Source organism: Onychostruthus taczanowskii, unplaced genomic scaffold, assembly GCF_017590055.1.
Source record: "Onychostruthus taczanowskii isolate IOZ18803 unplaced genomic scaffold, ASM1759005v1 scaffold8, whole genome shotgun sequence".
In the NCBI taxonomy this organism is placed as follows: Eukaryota; Metazoa; Chordata; class Aves; order Passeriformes; family Passeridae; genus Onychostruthus; species Onychostruthus taczanowskii.
In genome coordinates, this window is record NW_024505892.1 from 2,260,753 (window position 1) to 2,283,404 (window position 22,652).

The 22,652-nt window shown below is 40.6% G+C and overlaps 1 protein-coding gene across 1 annotated transcript in view; it reads left to right on the top strand.

Annotated features, from left to right (window-relative positions):
- Positions 1-16,388, top strand: part of NUS1 (NUS1 dehydrodolichyl diphosphate synthase subunit) — a 16,629-nt gene extending 241 nt beyond the window's left edge. The window contains exons 1-5 of the mRNA XM_041423923.1: positions 1-178; positions 8,783-8,905; positions 11,189-11,341; positions 15,350-15,449; positions 16,155-16,388. The exon at positions 1-178 is cut by the window's left edge and continues 241 nt beyond it. Of these exons, the coding sequence (XP_041279857.1) occupies positions 1-178; positions 8,783-8,905; positions 11,189-11,341; positions 15,350-15,449; positions 16,155-16,245 (645 nt within the window). The 3' untranslated portion in view covers positions 16,246-16,388. The remainder of the gene's footprint in view (positions 179-8,782; positions 8,906-11,188; positions 11,342-15,349; positions 15,450-16,154) is intronic.
- The last annotated feature ends 6,264 nt before the right edge of the window (positions 16,389-22,652 follow it).

Sequence of the window (22,652 nt, forward strand, 5' to 3'; positions counted from 1 at the left end):
GGCGGGGCGGCGCGCGGGCGGCAGCGGTGGCGCGCGGACGGGCGCGCCCTGCGGAAGCTGCCGGTGCACGTGGGGCTGGTGGTGACCGAGGAGGAGCCGAGCTACGCGGACATGGCCAGCCTGGTCGTGTGGTGCATGGCCGTGGGCATCTCCTACGTCAGCGTCTACGACCATAACGGTGAGCGGCGGCCGGGGTGCCCCAAGTCCCAGTCCCGGGCGGTGCCCGCCCGCCCTGGGAGCGCCTCCTGGCGTGGAGCCGGAGGGCCGCGCTGTTCTGGGGTCTTCCCAAGCCCGTCCAGCCTCTGCTGGCAGCTCCTTTCCCATCCGCTGGAGCTGCTTGGTCGCTGCAGAGCTTCTGTCGCCGGGGAGCCTGGGGAATGGCCCGGTTGCCCTTCTGGCCCAGCTCCTGTGTCGGGATGACCCGGTCCTGCCTGCTTTCCAGAGCCTTGTCCACAGCCTCGGGCTGACAGGAACTGCTGACATCTGAAAGTGTAGGGCAGGACTGTTGGTAGGGCAGAGCTTTAGGTTACCTGCTCTTGTGAGTGCTGTTTGTGAGCTGGGGCTGGACCTCCAAAAGCTAATGAATGAAAATAGCCTTCTTACTTTCAAGTACTCCTGTGTGAAGAAACAGGATGGACAAGTAGTTAAATGTAAGCATGTATGTCCTGTGTGCTGTCTGTATTGTGAAGTTAAATTATGTGATATTTGGTCCTGCTTGGCATTTGAGTTAACTCTGAGCCAGTGCTTCTGGAAGCTCTGGTGTTTTTTCACATCTGCTGTGTGATTTTGTTACTGAGTCTCAGGTGTAAAGTCATTGAACTCTGGCTCTTGCAGGTATGTTGATTCCACGTCACTGACTATCATAAAGATAAGATCAGAGTTTGGATTTCACATACTGCGAGGAAATCATGGCACAAATCTGACTTCCTCATACCGATCCTTCCCTAGTGGGGAGCTCAAACCAGCCATATTCAAGATACTCTTAGTTGAAGCTTTCTGTCCAGCTATTGAGAGATGATCTCTAACCTGTACTGGACAAGCTGTCAACTCAGAAGGGATAACAATACATGAAATGGACTGTTTCCTGTTTCTGTCCTGCAGAGGAAAAAAACTTCATCCTGAAGATCTCTGTGCTCTTGCTGTCAGGGATGAGACTGTAGGAGACCAGGGTTTAACTTGTTTTGAGCCACTTCCAATGGCTGTTCAGAGGCGTCGTGCAGTTTAGGTGAACTGTAGATTTCTGCCAGGTTAGAGGCACACTTGTCTTCTAGTGCTCTTTCAGGAAGTGTCCAGCAGTGCATCCCACAAAATCTTTTGTTGTCAAGTGTGCAAAAGCTTCTAAGGTGTGCAGGCCTTTCCTTGAGCATAGACATTTGTGATTTTTAAAATTTTTTTGCTGTATTTTAAACCATCACCATTTATAGCTTTGTTTCATGGCTGATCCTTCCTATGTGATAAAAGACTCGTAAGACTTGACTTTCACTAAATTACTCTAAGATCATTATGAGAAACTGGGCTTAGTACTGGTCATTTAGCAGTTTAAACTGGCCATCTGTGCAGGGATGTTGTGGAACTTCGTTATGTTGTATTTAAGAGGAGGAGCGCTTCCTCATTTGGAAGTCAAAGAATTATATAAAATATTTGTGTAACATCTCAAGCACACAGAGAGCAGCACCTTCTCAAAAGTCATTTATATGTTGACAGTTTTTATTCCTAACTTGGAACACGTTCAACCAGGTGAAATGCTGCAGAGCAAGCAGTACCAAGGGAAGAGAGTTTCCCTCAAAGCTTGAAGAGAGATGTTTTTATTGTACAGGATCCTCCTAAACTTCAAACCTCGAATAAGCTATGGGCAGTATTGCCTAATATGTATGTGCTTAGCTCCTTTTTAGATTCCAGCACTGTGCTCCACAAATTATATGTATGAGAACTGACCTGAGGAACAGATCAAGCTGAGAATCATGTTTCTTGGTCGTCTTGGTTTTCATCTTGCTTACTGTGCAGCAGTGAGGAGGGAGAAGGCAGCAGACAATGCTTGGGTAGCCACTGTTGCTGAGCTCCTGCCTCACAGTAAGGAGCCAGAGCTGTGGCAGTGTCTGAAACATCATTTTTTTGAAAACCTACTGCTGCTTCACCAGCATGTGTTGAAATTCAGTCAGATCTAAGACTGACTGCTGGAAGACTGAATATGATGACCAGAAATTACAGTTTTGTCCACTGAAGAGCTGGCATAACCTTGCAGAACAATTGTTACTGCTGGCAGTTCAGAAAAATGAAAATCTTGAGTTATTTGCTGCTGTATCCATGTATTTTTTAATTCAATCTAAGATTATGTATGTTGTTTGCTTTTCTGTGTCATGTTATTTTTTTGTTTTGTTGTTGGGAATTTTTTCTTTAGTTTGGTTGTTTTTGTTGTTCTAAGTGCAGGTTATGTGATGAGTGTGGATTTTAGTTTTTCATTCTAAAGTTAGATGTTAACAGGTTTTGCTGTCACCTCTGAGATCTGAAAATATAGCTATTATCTCGTGATTTCAGTATCGAAACATTTTTCAGTAGCTTGTTCTTCTGTTGGTCCTCTGGTGCTAGAATGTGCTAGTTTAATTGCTAGTTTGCTTTCCAGTTTGTTACAGCAAAATCAAAGAAAGCAGAGCAACGAAATAGTTTTAAATCTGTGGCTTTTGCCAAACTTCTAGGGTCGATGAGAACAGCCTGCATTACACATCATGTTCCACACAGGTGTTCAGCGGGCTGTCCAGGAGAGCAGCTGCGACTGCTCTGTGCACAGCTGGGCTCTTTAGCCTGACTTCAGCTTCAGTCATTCCTACAGCTCTAGTGTATGCTTACTGCTGGTAATAGCACATATGCTGCCTTTCTTGTGGTGCTAAGCTCCTTAGGGTGCCTTGATTGAGCATACAGCATTTCCAGAAAGACTTGTCATTAAGTAGGATGTTGCAGCTGTTGCTAAGTGCGGTCCTCAGTGGTGGTGGAGTCTGGAACCCTCCGCGCTAACACTGATAATAGTGAAGGTGAATGAAGTCAGGTACAACGTGCTCTTATCAGTAGCAGAGGGTGACCCTTAATTGCAGGGTGCACTTGTTTCCATGCACTCAGATGGTGAGTGGTGCTTTTGGACTGCTGAGCTGCTTCTGGGGGTTTGTGTTCATACAAGTGTACCAACTATTGATTTGTCAAAGTCTCCACTGGTGCTGGCTGTGGTGCAAAAGGAGAATTCGCTGTGAGTGCTCTGGATCAGTGTTAGATGTGGTGAGGTATGTGTTAATTTGTTTCTTTTCCTTCACTGCATATCTGCAGTACTTTTGATTGCAAGAGGAAACCTTGTTCACAAACTTGGTCTTCCATGGTTGCCTTCTCCGCAAGAAATAGCGTGTCAGTTTCCTGCAGGAGGATTAAATTCAAAATACGTCCTTAACTGCCTCTTCCATAGGAGGAAAGGGAAGCATGAAGTTCTTTACAGAAGAAGTGCTACATAAGCGTTTTTTTTTGTTTATAGTAATGAATTTCTGTATTTTTTTCCAAAATTGCTAAACAGAAGGTTGTTCGTGTATTCTTCAATGTTAAAACAAGTAGCTGCATTCCAGCTCACACTGTTTTGTTACAGCAGCTGCACCAGTAACTGTAAAGGTAACTTGGCTGGAGTTGTGCAGGGCTCAGAACTGAGACATTTGCTGTTTCCTCAGCATGTTTGGAGGCCCAGGGTGGTCTGGCCTTACTGCCCCTGGCGTGTGGAAGCCCTTTCTCTCAATCTTCCTTACTGTGCAGCATGACAAAGCCGTAATAAATTTAATGCTACCATGCACACCTGAGTTAAATAATGCAAACTAAAGTTTCAGGCTTTTGATCAATAATTTTTCTCTTGACTTCTGTATTGCCAGTCATTTCTTGGTTGAAATCCAGCTATTCTTGTCGAGACCTTATCTGAGGAAATACTGCAGCTTTGTTGCAGTCAGAAGGCATTGATAATGCTTTCAGGTAATAGCACTTAAAATACCTTCTGTGGAGCAGAAGCCTTTTACTAGTGGTATGTACTTTAACTTTCTTTTGGTAGTTGTTTTGCCATTTGGGAGAGCTTGATGGAGTGTTACTTCTGTGAAGCTTTTCTGCTATGGTTTAAGACAAGTCTAGAGTGCTTTTTGGGAGCTTGCTGAATCTTGGTGTTTGGGTACTTTGGACTCCTAGCTAGATGCTTCACGCTGAAGGTTTCTTAAAGCCCGTAGCGTGACTGTATAGAGAATTTGGAGTTGTTCATCCTGGATTTAGCTTTCTAGTGAACTGCTTTGCTTCTGACCACTTTTCTCTTAAAAACTCTTAGGAAGGATAGAGTATGCAAAAGAAATTACTTAATTAGCCCCAAAGTAGGCTTCTAGTCTCTTCTAGGTTACTTGGTAGTTTAGCTACTTTGATCAATCCATGAAATCTTCTGGGTGTGCAGTATGTTCATTTCACTGGGCAAGATAAATATGTTGTCGTTTTATGTCTCTGGAACACTTGTGAGATACCAATATCACATGGCATTTGTTGTGGGCTTTCACCCATGTGAAATTTCTCATTCAGCAGTTGCGTGTTGGTGTCAAGTTGAGAGGAGTTCTCAGACCACATTTATTAAAAGGGGTAACACTAATCTGTAGAAGGTGATCTCCTTAAAGGAATGGAAAATATGAAAGAGGTATCTTTTCTCTGAATTTCTGATGAGCCCCTGTTCTCTTAGTGCAGAATGGTCCTCCAAGAAGAAATGTGGGAGGAGTGGTTCACCTATGAAGTTCTTAGTTCTAAGTCAAATTCTTTGTTTGGTTAGTGCTGTCTTAAATGGCCTTAATCTGACTGAAATTTAAGTGACTTTAGCTACATTCAAACTTGGATTACTTTTTTCCTCTTGGAAATAAGACTCTTGGAATAAAGGAGGTGTTTGTAGCTTTCCATATCCTCTGAGGTCCAGTGTAAAGGCCACGCTTTCCACGTTTCCTCCTGAGGCAACAGGACGTAGGCAAAAGTTGTTCATGTGTTAAAATGGTTTCTTGCATGTGCATTCTTTGAAGTGGTTTATTATTTGATTTGTTCTCAAAATGTTAATACCTGATAACAATTACTTTGTTATCAGGTTAATTTTGGTTAACAAAAATTGTTAATGAAGTGGTTTATTATTTGATTTGTTCTCAAAATGTTAATACCTGATAACAATTAGTTTGTTATCAGGTTAATTTTGGTTACTCTTTCCTTGTCAGCACTGGAAAGAAATTGAGAAAGCAAATAACTGAAATGTTGTGGAGATTTGTACTCCGCTTTGGTAAGGTGTTCCCTTGCAAGGCAGAGCTAACTATTATTCTGTGTTTTACCAGATTCTGCTGCTTTAAAAAGCAGGGAAATTAACAATGTTGAACTTTGAGATGCCATTAAGGCATTAACAGGTGGTGACTGTGGTAGTCTGGTCAGACAAACAAATGGTTGACATCACTTGGTGTTTCTCTGTGCCAGTTTTTCACTTCCAGTTCAAGATTCTTGTCACTTCTACACGTGATGAATTTTCAGCCTCTTAGTTACAAACTTCATTTGTCAGTAACTAACCCTAAAATATTGCAACACCATGGTTGCAAGCAAAGAGGCATGGCTTGTAGCTGCTGTAAATCTGAGCAAAAGGTGTGTGCCCTGGAAAAGACCTGTGTAATGGAGGATTACTGCAGGAAGCTAAAACACTTCTGCTTTGCCTCAGCTCTAATAGCAGCAGATGACTGACAGCATGCTTGCAGCTTGTGTTGTAAAAACAACAAGTAGTATCCCTGAAAACAGCTCACAAGTTCTCAGTAGTTAAAATAAACAAACCAACATGGAGTTTGATACTCTCTTGCACTGGGCATTTTAGTGCTTAAATACATATCATTCTTAGAACACTTCCTTTGCAGGAATATACACATTACGCCAGCTTACAAAGGTTCCGGAGTTCTGACCAAACAAATGTTTCTGCTTCTCAAAACCAGAAAATCTTCTGATGAAAAATAATAGTGACAATTTCATATTTGTGTTCCATATTAGAAACATGAGTAGTGCCACATTTTTTTTTCATTTAACAGCAAACAGCTGTTTTATTGCTAAAATTTATTAGACCTTTGTTAAACCATAATTTTTTATAATGTTAAAATTACATTATGGACTAGCTTTAACTTTTTGTGATCAAAACTGGAGGGTAGCAGTAAATCAAGAGTTAAATTTCACTGCCTAGGAACACGTAATTCTGTTACTGAGTTGGCCTACTCATGCACTTGTTTGCTATATTTGTTATGTTTAAATTAAGCAACAGCATCTCCCAGAACTAACTTGGGCACATTTACAAAGTTTTTAAAAAATGAGCCTTGTAGATAAATGGGCTTTTGAGATACTGTAAGGGTAAGGAGAATATAGCTGAGTCATGACCATGTAAAATTGTTGAAGTTGAATATGAATTTGGCCTTTGAATATTGCATTGGCAGGACTGCATTTGCAGTGACGTGCATTCATAAGTCTCTTGTGCACTGACTAAGAGACAAACGTTGAAGGAGTATTCCCAAATGCTGTTGTTTTTTAATTAAGATCTAAGTTAGTCTGAATTTTTACTACCTTCTGATGTGCTTCAGGATCTTCTCTTCAGGAAAACTGTGTATGTGTCAAGGTTGATGGTTCAGTGGGAATTCAGGTGTGGAGGCCTTTCCAAGGAAGGCATGCTGCAACTACATGGTACAACTACAGCAGCTTCCTGTTTGTTAAACTGCTATTCCAGGAGCCGTGCAGTCTCCAAGTTTGAACAACTGAGGGGGTGGGTGAGATAAACGGGCAGAACAGAAGGGTGGTACTCAGATAAAGCTTAAGAACACAGTTATTTAGCAAGTCTTCTGTATTTGTTGTGTGTGTGTTAAGGACCTTCACTTTGGAGCTGGACCAATTCCAGTATATGGTATCTCTTTTTACTGAGAAGCAAACACCTTGGTCAGTTCTTCTACTTGTCCTCAATGTCTTAATTTACTTTAGAGCTGGAGTGTGGAGTCTTGAATTAGTTCTTCCAGTCTTTGGCAGGAATAGACAAAAACCTTTCACCTATCGTTAATGTTGAGTGAGAAAGGGAAAGAAGAGCAGCAGCTTATTTCCCAGATTGGGAGCCTTTCCTAATTATGTCACATGTTTGTCTGGATATTGAACATACTTTTAGACATGAGAAATAAGACTATGTGGAAGTCAAGTGACTCCTGAAGGCGAGGCACATGCAGCCTTGTACAGATCTTCCTTGAAGAGGGTGCAGCATTAGCAATTGCATTGGCTGCACTGCTGCTGACCTTGTGAGTAAGGAAGACAATTTGTGCTAACCCCAGCATGAAACAGACCAAGCCAAGCGGAGTTGTATCAAGCAGTTTTATTTGAAGCAGCATTCTCAATTTCTGTTATGTATATGCTAGAAAGCGGGAGCACAAGAAGGCACAATTTAATGTTAGTTTAAACTTAGCAGAAGTATTCCAACACACTTTTTTTCTGTAGAGGTTTGTGCCTTACTACTACTTGCTTTTCAGTAAACATGTGAAATCAGTTATAAGCACCACTAACACTTCTGTAATGAAATAGTTGGTTTTTTTTTTACATGAAGTATCCATGATGAGAGGAAAAATAGATACTTTGCCACCTATTAAAACCTCTAATGAAACCTGTAGAAAAGTTCTAATTCATTAGGCCTAAAGGCTAGCATATTAAATAAATGCATTGTATCACTTCATATTGCAAACTAACTCCTAGTGTATTGTGGTCTTGATCCAGTGCTTAAATACAGTTTGGCCAATGTGGGAACACTTGTAGCAGTTCCAGATCCTGTAGTCAGGTTGTGGTGCTGAATCCTAAGCCTAATCATCAAATTGCATATCTTACATTCTTTTGCACTGTCTACATTGTAAGATTAGTGTGTGGGCATTTTTAGACTGGTCAATGGAAGTGTTTCACATAAGGTTTCTGAATGAAGTGCAGTAAAAACCTCTGAATATCCTGTGATAAAAGCATTATCCAGTTCCTGAGTGCATATGCCTAGCCATGCTTTTGGATTGTAAATATTTAAACTGTAACATTTAGTTTTTGCTGTGGCATTTAATCAGAAATAGAGTTATGTTTCTCAGAACATAGAATTTATTTTAGTACAGGAACCCATGTATGTTTGAAGCAGGCTTTTGTGGTTTCCTGTGTTCGAAATGTCTGCCTTAAATATGTAAGTATAAAAAGGCCTTGGGGACTGCATGAACTCCTTGAAACATACAGCTTGTGAAATTCTCTTATTAGAAAATCCATGCTATTGGATGGCTTAAGAGTGGATACTTACTGAGACCTGAAATGCTGATGTAGTGGAGACTTGCTTTGTTGGCCTGCAGCCTTAGGGATATGGCGATAAGTGGTAGCAGACTTAAGCAGCGTGGGCTTTAAAGAAATTTGGTGTTAATCTGACTTGGTTGTTCTTTGCTGATTATTGCTTTCTCTATTGCTAGCATACTAAGGACAATAAAATGAGTCATAAGCTATCCCTTACACAGTTGCAACTTGCTGCTTAAATCAGGCTGGGAGAAAGAAGAACAGAAGTACATGAGTTGTCTTTCCAAGGTCACTCAAATTAGTCACGTGCAGTAGCAGTCACTTTGAGTTCTTACCCACACTTGTGAACGCCGGTCTGAAACCAGTTCTGACTAACTTTCTCTTCTTGCCTAGTGTCAGATTTATTTTGTAACATCCTTTACAGGAGTTGGCTGATATGCAACTTTTTTTTTAAAAGGTATTTTCAAGAGGAATAATTCAAGATTGATGGATGAAATTTTAAAACAGCAGCAAGAACTCTTGGGACTAGATTGCTCCAAGTATTCCGTGGAATTTGCAAATCACGACAAAACTGGTCAAGGTAAGATCAACTACAAGAGGGGCTTGGTATGCCTCTAAATAGCTGTATATCAATCATAAATCTGCTTTTACTTAAACACATTTCTATGTAGAGTGACCTTTTCCTTCATGTATGTGCTTCCATCTTTCCAAATATACACCTCAAAGTGGAGAGGAGAAAGGGAAAGATCAAGACTGCTGGTTGTCATGGCAAGGTATAATGCCATCAGGAAGGTAAAGGGCACAAGTTAAAAAAATAAATGTGATAATAGCTTTTGCACGTAGTTAGACGTGGAAGGCAGGAGTAGGTAGCAGTATCTGCTATAAGAACTCATTTACTCATCTGCTCCCTAAGACAAATGCTAGAAGTCTGTTCAAATATAATAAATCACAGGCACGTACTTGAATCAGGCCTTTTTCTTAGAGAGATGGGCTGATACAGCTCTTCTAACTACAACTCATAATATTAAAGTAGGTCTTGTAAAAAAATCCCTAAACAGCCCTTATGCTTTTAGATCACCATAGTTCAAAGACTTATGAAAAGTCTGCACAAGTTGTGGTGCATTTAGCTGCGTTGAAAATGCTACTTGCAAGTTTTGCCTCCCCTATGAGAGCAGACCGAATACCAAAATCCTTTGTGCCAGTTTTCCAGTACAAAGTATAATATTGTAACATGAACTTGTCTTATGAACAGCTAAGCCTAAGATGCTTGTATTTATATGGAAGAACTCAGATTTCATGCTGTTTTTTTTTTCCTTCCTGTGAAGGTTGAAATAACCAGCAGAAGATGGGGTAGACAGCCTATGAATGTCTTAAACTCCAGCATACTTAGCTATGCTTACCTAAGTTGAGATATTTATGTTCACACCAAACAAACTACTGAAAGACTTCTCAGACTTGCTGATGGGAAGAGTGCATTTAAATCTCAGGAACCTTTTGTGCTGGAAACTGTGAAAAGCAGAGGTGTTTTCTGTTCTGTTTTTAAATTCTTCATTCTTTTTTCAGAGGCTTCACAGTCAGATCAGATGCTTCATGTTTTCAACTGAACAAACTGACATCTATGCAGTTTATTATTATCTGCAGTTTTTCACTTCTGAATAACAAAACTGCATGTGTTGCAATTTCAGGATACTGTTAAATATTTTTTAATGTAGGACATTTGATGCAAATTTGCAAATCCAGCAATATTAAGGAACAATCATTTTCATTGTGTTGGCTTTGGATAGATGAACTGAGGGGTTTTAGGTGTTCTTATGAATCATGACTGTGCTGTGTGGTCCTTTGCAGTCAGGTTCTGTTTTAAGAAACGTATTTTTAACTGTCTGGTTATAACTATCCTAAGTTTGGTATCAGCCTGAAATGTTGACACTTTGGTATTTAACCCACTTAACTTCAAGCCAGTATAGTGACCATCTCTGGCCTTCAGCTTCTTTGGCAAGTTTACCTCTTAGGTGCCTTACCAGTACTGACAATGGTGCAAGTCATGTAGTATGAGAAGACTCTTGCCTCTCAATAGTGTGGGTTTAAGATAATTACTGTTGTGAAATGTCCTCTTAAGTCATAGACATAATTGCAGGTGAATAGATGAATTCTGAACTATTATCTTGTTCCAAGTTTCAGTGTAGCAATCTTAGATCCTTACTGTAACTCTTGCATCAAGATGCTGTGATCAGATTGATGGAGGCCCCCAAGGTTAATAATTATGTCGCATGAATGTACACAGTAGCTGTCAAAAGCACCTTCCTGTTCTAGGATAGAAATTAGTTTGTAGGCCAAGCTTCAGTGTAGCAATCTTAGATCCTTACTGTAACTCTTGCATGAAGATGCTGTGATCAGATTGAGGGAGGCGCACCTTCCTCTTCTAGGATAGAAGTTAGCTTGTAGGTTGTTTGGGGTTTTTTTTTGGTTTTTGTTTTTTTGTTTTTTTGTTTTTTTTTTTTTTTTTTTTTTTTTTTTTTTTTTTTTTTTTAAATTTCCCTTAACCCCTTAAATTACTATCCAGGCACCTTTCTTCTCAGTGCTTTGCCTGACAGCATAAGCTCCAATCCAAATTTCCTGGAAAGCTACATTTGAAGACTGAATTAAGCCCCTTCTCAAAGTAGTTGCCTTAAGCTTGTGTTTTAGTAATACAGCAAATCCAGAAAACTCTTACCCACTTCTCTAAGAGATAGGTGAGGTGTATCTGTGACTAGTTATAATACAGGAATTAAACTACAAGTTACTTTCTGCTGTATCTGTGACTATCTAAAGCACATGCAAAACAATTATATTTCTGTTGCTTTTAAACTATGTTTTGTACTTTCAGTTTTAAATTGCCAATCTACATTGAAGGTGCTGTCTCCGGAAGATGGAAAAGCAGACATAGTCAAAGCTGCTCAGAACTTCTGTCAGTTGGTAGCACAGCAGCAAAGAACACATTCAGACCTGGATGTGAATATGTTAGACAACTTATTAAGTAGTAAGTATAATATGGAGGGGAAAGAGTACTCAATTCATAACAGTTTGGTTGCTAGTGTGTTCTTTGCTTGGATTGTATGCATCTTGATGCTTGGTTTATAAGAGTAAGTTATGATTATTGCTTTTAGGCTTCTGCTAAAAATTTCTATTTTTATTGCCTTTTGAGCAGTTTTTTTAAGCAGAAAAATTATTTAGCAGAAATATTAAGGTAAATTGCAGAGTTTTGGCTTATCAGAGTTTACAGTGCCTGTGGTATGTTCTGCAATGAGCTTTCTGAAAAAACTACTTTTGGGATTGCCTAAAACTAGACTATTGTAATTTAGGTTAACTTCCTGCAAGCTGCAAATATGGATGGGCAGAGTCTTTTCCAGATCTGGTTACACCGATTAAAGCTGTTCTTGCTGTCTGACTACTACCCTGAATGCCAATGATAGAGCTCTTGCTGCTCTATAACCCACAGTTGTCTTCATTACTAATTGATGCAGATTACTGACTCTGCACTGTGATGTGTGGCTACATGCAATAGCTATGGAAAGGGCAGGACTGCCCTACTATCACACCTGGGAGAAGAAGTTTAGAATTAGCATGCACTTTTCCAGTGGTGCTGTGGAGCGATTATGAGTTGCTCAGCTGGCTTAGGTGATCCATGCATGTTAATTGCAGCTGTACTTAGCTCGGTAGGGTTCTGGTTTCAGATTGCACACTTGAACTTGGATGCCTTTGGCCATATTATTGTAGTGTGGTCCCCATTAATGGGACTTTAAAGAGTGATTTCTTCTTTTTCATGTGGGTGATCAGCTGAATTGTTCTGCAGACAGACTTCAGTGGTGGTTTGGCCGCTTCAAACTGAATTCCATCCCTGTTGTCAGCATCCTCCTATAGTGGAACTATTAAATGTATTTAATAAGACACCTGAAAAAGAACTTAGGACATCTCTTCTGTTATACCCCAAGGCAATTAAAGGAAATTAATAATCACTCCTTCAGAACAATTACTAAATTAATGGAGAACCAGTGACAGTTGTTACCTGTTGTGTCTATTTTGGCCAGTGATACTTAACTGGAGCTTTTCAAACTTGTTGGTGATGTTCTGTCTGGATATATTAAAAGTATTAGGCCCAATCTTTTTATTTTTGATTTATTGCATGCTAGCTCAGCACAGAAAGAGAAATCTAATCTGTCAAAACTATAAACTTTGAAACACACCGCTTCATGTACGTGGCTAATAATTAAGGATAATACCTGTAACTGGTCCTTATTAATTTGTTTACTTAATGTTTGGGACATTGTTGGAAGTAAAGTATTCTTTCATTACTTATTTAGCAGTAGCTTTTTAAACTTTGTTTTACTTGTAGGCAAATTTAGTTTGCTTGCATTTTGAATGGAACAGTATTGAAAGTAAGCATTTGTGCATTACTGATTTGAGAGCATGTTCTGGAAAGCAATATTTGAATAGTTATATTATTAGAGTTTGCATTAATGGTGTCTTCTGTAAATCTTTGGGGGTTTACGTTTTGATTTAAATACCTGTTAATTTAGTTTTTAAACTTTTTGTTCATGTTTAGGGTGCAGTTATTGAAGCCTAGTCCTAAAATGGTATGATTCTAGCTTGTCATGTGGCTTTTCTTGTTCTTAATTCAGTCATGCACTTAATTCTTACAGCTTGAGTTTTCTGCAGTGTAAGAGTACTTTCTTCTGAGCAATGCCTCAGCTAACCAGCTTGTTTTCAGAAAAGTAGGTGCCAGCTGCCTTTTAATATTCTCTGCTTGCTGTCTGTTTGCCTTCCAGCAAAGAACACGACTATCAATTTAAGGCTACTCAAGCTGCCCTGTAAGATGTGTGGAGAAGGGTAGAGTTGTCAGCTCCAAAATTCCTTCATGTTCCCCTTGCAGAACCCCTGACCAGATTGCCATCCTTTGAGTGTGCAAGTCTTTTGGCCTCTTGTTTTTTAAAGTTTGCTCCCAAATCCTTGTATCTTGTGTGTGCTAAACTTGACTGCTGTATCTCCAGCAGCTCTCAGGGAGCTTCCACATGTAAATTATCTGTAGCACTGCTGTTTAGGTAGAGAATTGGATGCAGAGTGGAAAGCACATACTGTGTTTTTAGTAGGCTGTTGTGACAGTAATACTAGTGTGCATTTTCATTTTCCTTCAGATAAGAGCCAGAAGGAAATGTTAGCATTAAATGGGCTTTGGGAAGGTCTTGTCCTGTTTGAAAAGCCGTTGCAGTGTTGAAGATCCTGCTGCTGTACCAGCTGAGGAGTACTCAGCTACTGAATCAGCTGATGAGTAAAGTTGTCCACTTCCTCCAGAGTCCCCCCTTCTGAGTATTCACTGCTTCCCTGCAAAGCTCTTGAATACTAACGTGCTAGCTTCTGAACACCAAAGTGGCTTTTGCTTTGCAATCTTTTTTTTAACTTTGAGATGAGATTTGGACTGTGGCACAAGACACTCCTATCTAAAACTTTATCCCTCCTTAGAAATGCACATGCTTGGGGAGAACAGCTTCTTTACCTCTGGTAAAAGGTATCATCGCTATTGTGGTGATTCAATAGGGAGGGAGGATGTGAACTTTTAAAAAAAATCTCAGTTTCAAAACCTGGGTGGAGCAAAATCTGGCTTTAGTTTCCTTTTCTGTTACTCCCAAAGTTAAGTTCCTCTACAACTAATCTGAAAACTGTAAAAGGCTCTTGACTGCTTTTTTGAAGTGTTTTTTTGTTTAATTATTATTTTATTTAAGTAAACAAGGAAAGAATTGAGAAATAACATTGACATTTGGAGCAAGTAGGCTGTATTAAACTTTATCTGCTAAAGGTAGTCGTTACCTAGTATAAACATTCCTGCACTTAACCTGCAGAATTGGTGGATAGTGGAAGGGGTGACAACAAATTACCTGCAATAATCATGACTAATTGCAGCATTATAGCAAAATAGGGTTATGACTGCTGGAATGCTTTTCAGATGAGCTAGGTAGGTGCAAGAGGAGCAGTTCAGCTTCTTGGGTCCCCTTGGGGTGCTCTACTGGTGCTCTACGTGTTGCTCTAATCAACTTGCTAGAATTAGCAGGGAAAGCTGGACTCAGACTGCTCATTCTAAGCCTATTTCCTGTCTGTCAATTTTAGCCTGGAGTAGCTTAGGCACTGCAGAAGTATATGGAAGGGAGACAGAGGCAGTGGTGTTTGATCACTAATTGTCTTCAGCCTCAGAACATGGGCAGGATGTTCTCATGAGGGAAATGACTGGCTGGGGTTTTAAGGTATGGGTAGTAAGAGTGTGGGCACTTAGTGGAATTCATCAATATTATCTTGCTCTGCCCTAGAATGGGTCAGGTTGTCCACACAGTAACAGAAAAAGACACACTGCCCTGTTCTTCCTCACTCATCTAACCAGAAAGATGCCAGCTGCAGCAGTGTCTTTGAAATTTTATAGTAAGTTGGTTTTAAAATTTCTGTCGGGTCTCATGCTGAGAAAGAGACACGTCATCTAACAAGTTGGGTTTTTTTATTTTCCTTCATGGTCTGTGGTACCAAGTTGTTCTTCAGTGAAACTTCCTTAAGCTTTTTTATGTGTTCTTTCACTCTACTTGATTGCAGCTCTCCATAGTTAAGGACTATAGTAGTAGAGTCAGGGTACAGCATGTTCTGTGCTACTAAAATTGAGTTTGCCAAGACAAAACTAGAACAAGTCAGATGAAACAGCATTGTTAGGGTTTACTGTTACTCAAAACAATGTAACTGTTCCTGTAATTTCCATAGAAAGTCTTTGAAAACTACCTGACAAAATTAACAGTCCAGCTGGGCCTGCAGTGGCTGCATAAGCTTTTGCTCAGTTGGTCATTCAGGTGTTGCAAGACCAGTCTGTCCTCTTGGGCTTTTAATTGTTAACTTGGGACCTTCATTTAAAACAAAACAAAAAAAAGGCATTCAGTGAAAAACCAGATGCCTTAGGGTTTAGAACTAAAACAAATTCTATGATGAATTTAATAAAACCTACTGTAACTTGTTATTACAGGTTCAAATGGATTTCCTGATCCTGATTTAGTCTTGAAGTTTGGTCCTGTGGACAGCACATTAGGATTCCTTCCGTGGCACATCAGACTGACAGAAATCATGTGAGTTTCTTATAAATGTTATGAAACACACTAGAATGAAAAATATCTACCTAAACAAGTCTTTATGATGTAACTTAGGGAACTGGCCAAAAGAGGAGATCCAGCTAAACAAGTGTCTGGAGATAGATTTGAGGATATTTTAAAATTATTCAATGAAACTGTCAAGCATTCATTGTTGGTTTTTTAGTAATACTGACAAGGCAACAGCAGGCTTCATGCCTCAGGTTGAAGGAACAACTTCTGTCACCAGCTACTGTGTGGTCCAGTCCCATTTGACAGTATTCCTTACATCAGTGTTGATTTTCTGTGGCTTATAGGTTTCTCACAGGGAAACTAAGGATACAAGGGAAATGGAATAATACAAGAAGGTCACACCTATGGATTGCTTTTCAATTTTAGAAGGAGCTGAACTTCTTATCTCCGAGAGCATTTATAGCGCACTGAAACCTGTGGACACATTGTGCTGCTCCAGCTTTTCACTGATTTGAAGGGCCCTGTGTACTCTAATGGGAGGCTTTGGTTTATAGAGTGACTGGGTCTTTAGGGGTGTTTAGTTGTTAGAGCTGAGTGACAACAACCATGTTGAGAACAACTTCATAAGGTGACTCAGACAGTAGCTTGCTTTTAGTGATATTCCTGAGTGGCTGTATGAATAGTGTGGTGTTTATAAAAGCTTATTTTAATGATTCTAACTTGCTTTCTCAGTTCTTTGCCTTCCCACCTAAACATCAGCTATGAAGACTTTTTCTCTGCCCTCCATCACTATGCAGCCTGTGAGCAACGCTGGGGAAAGTGACTTCGGGCTGAGTGCATGGAGTCAAGCTTTCTCTGTGAAGGAACTGAAGTCTGTTTACAAGCACCTGCTACCCATAAGTCTGGTTCATAGTCCTTTCTTAATTTATCAAAAAAATTCAATAAAGTGTCTTACCTTTCTAGAGAGTCTGTGTGAATGTGTGAGAATCTATGGGGAGGGGAGTTCACAGATTTCCTGTTCGAAAAAGACAGTAACTAAAAACAAAGTTGAATTGCCCTCACTTTGACATTCAAGTGTCAAAATGAACATGCAAGAATTAAGTGTTGTGAATTCTACAGGACAATGTAAATAGGAGTCCATGCCCTGAAGGTCCTTAAAACCAAGAAAGAACTCCCATCTTTGTTTCTTAATTCTTCATGGTCAGGCATTTCAGAGCAATGGTTTATCTTCAGATATATTTACTATGTAATATGTGAATTCTAGAGAAGTTGGGTTTGTTAAATGAAAATAGAGACTGCAGCTTGGCTGGGATGACTAAGCCAGCTGTAGGTGTTAAGTTCTAGAAATACTGAGAAGATTCCATAAAAAGGGGTGGATGCTTCCATGGTAAGTGGATTAGGCAGTCTGTGTTGCAGCATCCAGCTTTTTTTTAAGTGGTGGAATGGAAGTATTCCTATAGCCCTGAGTGAATGCAACATCTCAGTCAGTTTTCCATTGGGAATAAACATAAACAGTACTATGTATTGTTTGTATACCTGTTCTCCCTATAACATGCTAACTCAAGGTAACAAGCAGGAAAAGCCTCTGGCATCATTTGCTGAAAGATTTGAAAAAGGTCTGAGTCATCTTCATGGCTAAATGTGATTTGCTGCTTGTACTTGTGTGCCCAGCCAGGGAGTCTGCTTAAGCCTTTTTTTATTTTTATTTGTTCTGAACTGAGCATTAGAAGTTTGAATGGAAGAAAGCGGACAAAGAAGGAAGATGAAGTGAAGCTGCCCTACAGTATTTCAGCACTGTGATAACTGAGAGATGCTAAATGGTCTTCATCGTGGAATGGCCTGTTGGAGTTACATTCCTGTTTTGCAAGTAGTTTAAAATTACAAGTTTATGGCTGCATTTGGGCAAAGCAATATCTTTAGATCTGTATTACTGGAGTCAAACATTGATACTGCAGCCTTCTGTCCTGCAGGCTGCAGAACTGTTGTATGCTTCATTCTGGAAGTGTTTCCTGTTTCCCTCTCCCCCCACTCTTCAAACTGAGCCTGGCTTTATCCCCTTTGGGATAGCCATGTCACTAGAAGGGAAGACAACTGTTTTTAAAAGGGAATTGCCAGATTTTAAGCGAATGTCTGCCTCATTGTGAAATGGTGTATTTTAACTTGTTGCTTGGTGTAATGTTATAAAGCAGATTGCATAAACTCTTAGCTGTGTGTTTTTCATCATCATAAGGTTAGATTGCAGTTACAGAAAGACTGTGGTCACTTTATCTCAGAAAAGAGCAAGAGATATTCAATAAATTAACTAAGGGTTTTGACATAAAATAGCTTTCCATAGGAGCTGGAATATTTTGAGTACACTTTGTCAACTGGTTGCTTGTGTGTGCCAGGTCCTGTATTGCAGAGAAGGTGAACAGTTGTGCAATGTTTCCTCGGCCCTCTCATGGACATGGGCAAATTTTCCCACTGAGTGTGAAGTTCAACATTTTTGTGGGAAGTGGGTAGCCTGTTGAAGGGTATCTGGAGTATTGATGTTCATCTGTAATATGAATTTTGTTTCATTAAAATGCAAGGTAGTGTTTATGTTACGGTATGTGTTGCTGTGTCACTGAAGCAGTTCTGGTGCTGGCAGTAATGGGAAAAGCTTAGTTTAGCCCTCAAAAATAATGTATTTTTTATATTTGTATCAAACTGCCAAAGAATACTTCTCATACCTGAGTTCCCTCAGTCCTCAAACTTCTGCATATCTCAGCTAAAAAGATGTGTTTAATATTGGAGACAGATCTCAAGGCCTAGAATTTGTCTACAGAGGATTGCTTAATAAAACTAAAATGATTAGTTCAGCTGCATTTGATTCAACTTAAATCTCTTCTGATGGCCAGTTTAATTGTGAATGAAGTGTTCCTCCTGGAATTAATGTAGTTGAACTAATCCATGTTATCACTTAGTTGGGATTATTTTACTGTCCCTGTGTGGGCAATCTTCAGTGAGGTGTGCCAAAAGCACTGTGCATATCCACGACTTGATCTCTGAATGTACGTCCTTGCCCTTAGCGCCTCTGCCCAGCTTGTTCTGTGTGAAGGTCTGTGCTATCGCTGTGACATGTTTGGGTACCTGTACATAATGTGTAAAATGAGTTTTTATGATTAGGGAATCGATTTATTGAACTTTATTATCGAAAGCTGAATCTGTAAAACAATAAATCAATAAAAGACTATAATCTTTCTACAGGCTATGGTGATACATGAATACTTTTGGAAGTTCACCTGGGGCGCTGTAGCCTGATTCGTGTTACTACATCATTCTGGGGAAGTAGAGAACTTCAAATGTTGTGTTCTTTTATGCTATTCTTTAATTGCTTTCTGTAGTGTAAGAACTGGGCAAATTTTTCATCTGCCACTTCCAACTTCTTAGATGCTTTTATTAAAGCTTTCATAGCAAAGCATTTACTGTAAAAATATTTCTTTGATAGTCCTGGGAACTTGCTAAGCTTGTTCCTGGCTACTAAAACGCTTGGTTCCTCTCCCTGCTGCTGAGTCAGTCCATGGGCTGTGCTGGGCCTCCTGCCAGCCCTGTTGTGGAGCAGGGTGAAGTGAGGGTGTGGTGTGGAAGAAGCCTCTGCAATCTGAGTGATTTCCATGCTGAGCAAGAATGGGGAAGCTTGTGTTAAGGTGAGTTTTAAAAATGTACTGGGAATCAAGGTGACCTTGAGCCAGCCTACAGCAAAGGCCAGCAGTCTCCCAGGCTGTGTTAGGAGCTGTGTTGCTGGCACATCAGGAGTTATCATTTCTGCAGATCTGGTGAGACATCTGGAGTGCTGCGTTCAGAGCTGGGCTTCCTTGGGACAAGAGAAACAGATTTAATGAACCTAGGCCACCAAAAGGCTGTGATGATAGGAAGTGGAGCATCCTCCATACATACAAGGAGAGGTTGAGAATTGGAACTGCTCAACTTGGAGGATGCTGAGGAATGACCTTACCAACACGTAAATGCATGATGGAAGAGGGAGTAAACTCAGCCAGGCTCTTCCTGGTGCTGCTTAGTGGCAAGCTGAGAGGCAATGGGCATAAATTGAAATACAGGAGGATGTTGAAACATCAGGAAAACCTTTTCCTATGAGTGTGGTAAGACAGTGGAGCAGGTTGCCCCTAGAGGCTGTGGTCTCCTTCAAAATCAGTATGTGTGTAGGACTAGATCACCTCCAGAGATGCCTTCCAGCCTCAGCTGGAGCTGGCTGTACAGCAGTGTTAGGTGTGGTGCTGCTGGGCTCTCCTACCTCAGCTGGTTTTTAATAGTCAGCAATGGAGGCTTGCTGCAGTTAATTTGCCATTTCAATAGCAAAGAATATTAGAACTTTCTGTGTGGTGGAAAATTCTTCAATTGCACCAGTGTGAGACCTCCCCTTCAGAATAACTGCTTCTCATCAACAAATTATTCATGTTTCTGTAGATTTCCTCTTTTTTTCCTCTTTCAGTGATGCCTGGTAGTTGATCTGGTAAAGGAGTTAGATAAGATTCTGAAATAGTTGCTTTACAGCAGGGAATTTGGGGACATGGACAATAATCCAGCTGTTACAGAAAATAGTCCTACAAAACAGTTCTTGAAATTATAGTGCTTTTTAGGACTTCTTGTATGAACATGCGCTAAGCAACTGTACAGCATAGCATGGCGCACTGAGCTGAAGACTGAAGTGAGTAAAAGGTAAAGGTCATTCTTTATAGAAGAGAGCATGCTCTTACACATTTGCACATCTGTAAGTGTTCCTAAAGTACTTCCCAAAAACGACAAGAAAATAGAACCTGCTGCTTTGATTTCCTGTGTATTTCATGAATTCAGCTTTTATGTGAAATCATAACTGCCCTGAATAGTTCCATATGTTTAAGACAATGACATCTTTTTGTCTTTACTGTTGAAATAACGTTTCACTATTATTTGCACTTATTCACTGGTTCTGAGTGATAGGTATACCTATAAAATCAGAGGGTAGGTGCAGGCAGTTTTGGTCTTTGCTGATCCCGAGGTACCAGCTGCCTTGCAGGTAGGCTTTGTCCTGCATTGCTGGACTGTGCTGCCCAGCCAGTGCTTGTGCAGGGAGCCCTGGGGGCACAGGGACAGGTGCTCTGCTTCATGCTGGTTTCCATGCTGTCATCTTCCCTGGGGAGCACAGGCCCCCTCAGTCATCTGCTTCTTGGAAAGATGTTCTCTTTGCTGCTGCCAAGCACTTAATGTGACAATGGCAGCTTCAGCTCAGGGGCGAGGAAGGGACTGGAGAGTAAGGCTGAGTTGTCACCCATCCTGTGCAAAACCGTCTAACCAGTCTTGCTGTGAAGGTTACTATTTGTCCATTTTTCAGCACACCGTGGGTGAGTGTAAACAACTGCTAACTGTCTTCTATGAGCTAAGCTACTTTGATAAGCTTGAAATGTTCAAGCAAATGAATCAAAGGCCATGCTTTAAAGCCCACAACTTTTTTTCCCTCAGATCTGCCAAATTAAAAGGGAGAGAGGCTTGCAAGCCCTTCCTCTGCTGTATGTTTGTCTCTGTTAAATGATGTGAGACCTCCTTGAATTCCATTGAATCACTGCTGAGAGCTGTAGGATTATTCCCTAATTGCATCCTAAACAACTTTTTTAGATGATAAATAATATCATGTATTATACAGAAGCATGCCTCAACCTAAACTTTGAAGTGCTTCAGAAATTAATGTTTAATGAAACTGTTCGCCTGGAGGTTTTTGCTGTACGATGTAACTGGCTGAATACACACAAGCCAGGGCTCTTTCATCTCCCTGACAAGCCTTACTGCTTTAATATAGCATATTTTCTCCAACTGTGTGCAGTCAGTCAGTTCTCAGTTTTCTACACATCTCCCTGGCCTGCAAAAACACTACCTTGTCCCCCCCAAAAAGCCCACTCATAGCAGGAGACCCTAATGGATGGATTATATACCAAACACACTTTTGGAGAAATGTTTAATGGAACAAAATACGACTCATAAATGGTTTTGTAATACAGTTCATTATGGTGAACTATGCTATGTTATTGTATAGTGGGGATGCTGGTTGACAGCTGGCTAAATGTGAACCAGCAGTGTGCACAGGTGGCCAAGAAGGTCAGTGCCTTCCTGGCTTGTGTCAAAAACAGTCTGACCAGCAAAACCAGGGGAGTGCTTGTCACCCTGTACTCAGCACCTCAAATCCTGTGTCCGGTTCTGGGCCCCTCACTACAAGAAGGACATTGAGGTGCTGGAGTGAGTCCAGAGAAGGGAAACAGAAATCTGGAGCACGAGTCCTGTGAGGAGCAGCTGACAGAGCTGGGGTGGTTTAGCCTGGAGAAAAGGAGGCTCCAGGGGCACGTTATGGCTCCCTTCCTGAAAGGTTGTGGCTAGGTGGGGGTTGGCCTCTTCTTCCAGGTCATTGTGATAGGACAAGAGAACATAGCCTCAGGCTGTGCCAGTGGAGATTCAGACCAGGCATGAGAAGAAATTTCCTCACAGAAATGGTGGTTAAGCATTGGAATGGGCTGCCCAGGGAGGTGATGGAGTCACCATCCCTGGAAGTGTTCAAGAAATGATTGAATGTTGCCCTTAAGGCTGTGGTCTAGTTGACAAGGTGGTGATCAGTCAAAGGTTGAACTTGATCTCAGAGGTCATTTCCAACTTCAATGATTCTGCGAACATTAGAAGCCCAGTAGCTACAAACTGAAACAAAACATTTGTCTTACAACTTGGCTGCAGGTGTTTGCTGTGATTTTAATGAAAAATTTCTCTCTGAGTCAGCTATCAAAGTTAAAAGCTTCCCATTAGGCTTTACATTCTATAATTCTGCAAAAGTTGCCGCTTTGTTGGTAGGGTGCCTAGTATGTTTTTGCAAGCATAAAGGTGTCTGCAAATGGAATTTCTGAGGGGCCCTCTCTCTAAATCTGTCGGTGCAAGGATGTTTTTGTTAAATTGAAATAATGAGTCATTTTGCAATTTGCAATGTTTTCAGTTGACATCCAAATAAAATCTCTTTTTAGAGTGACAGAGGAGTCACACAGTTGAAATTGGAACCTTAGGAGAAGACACTGGCATTATGAAAATAACAATGTCTTACAGAATTAAGCGCTGTGCTGGTCCTGATTCTTGCTAGTACAGTGATACTGAAAGAAAACAGTAAAATGGTGATGAGAATTACAGAATAGCAGGAGAATTTTGCTCAGAAGGAAGATGGCCGGGGATCATCTAGTCCAACTT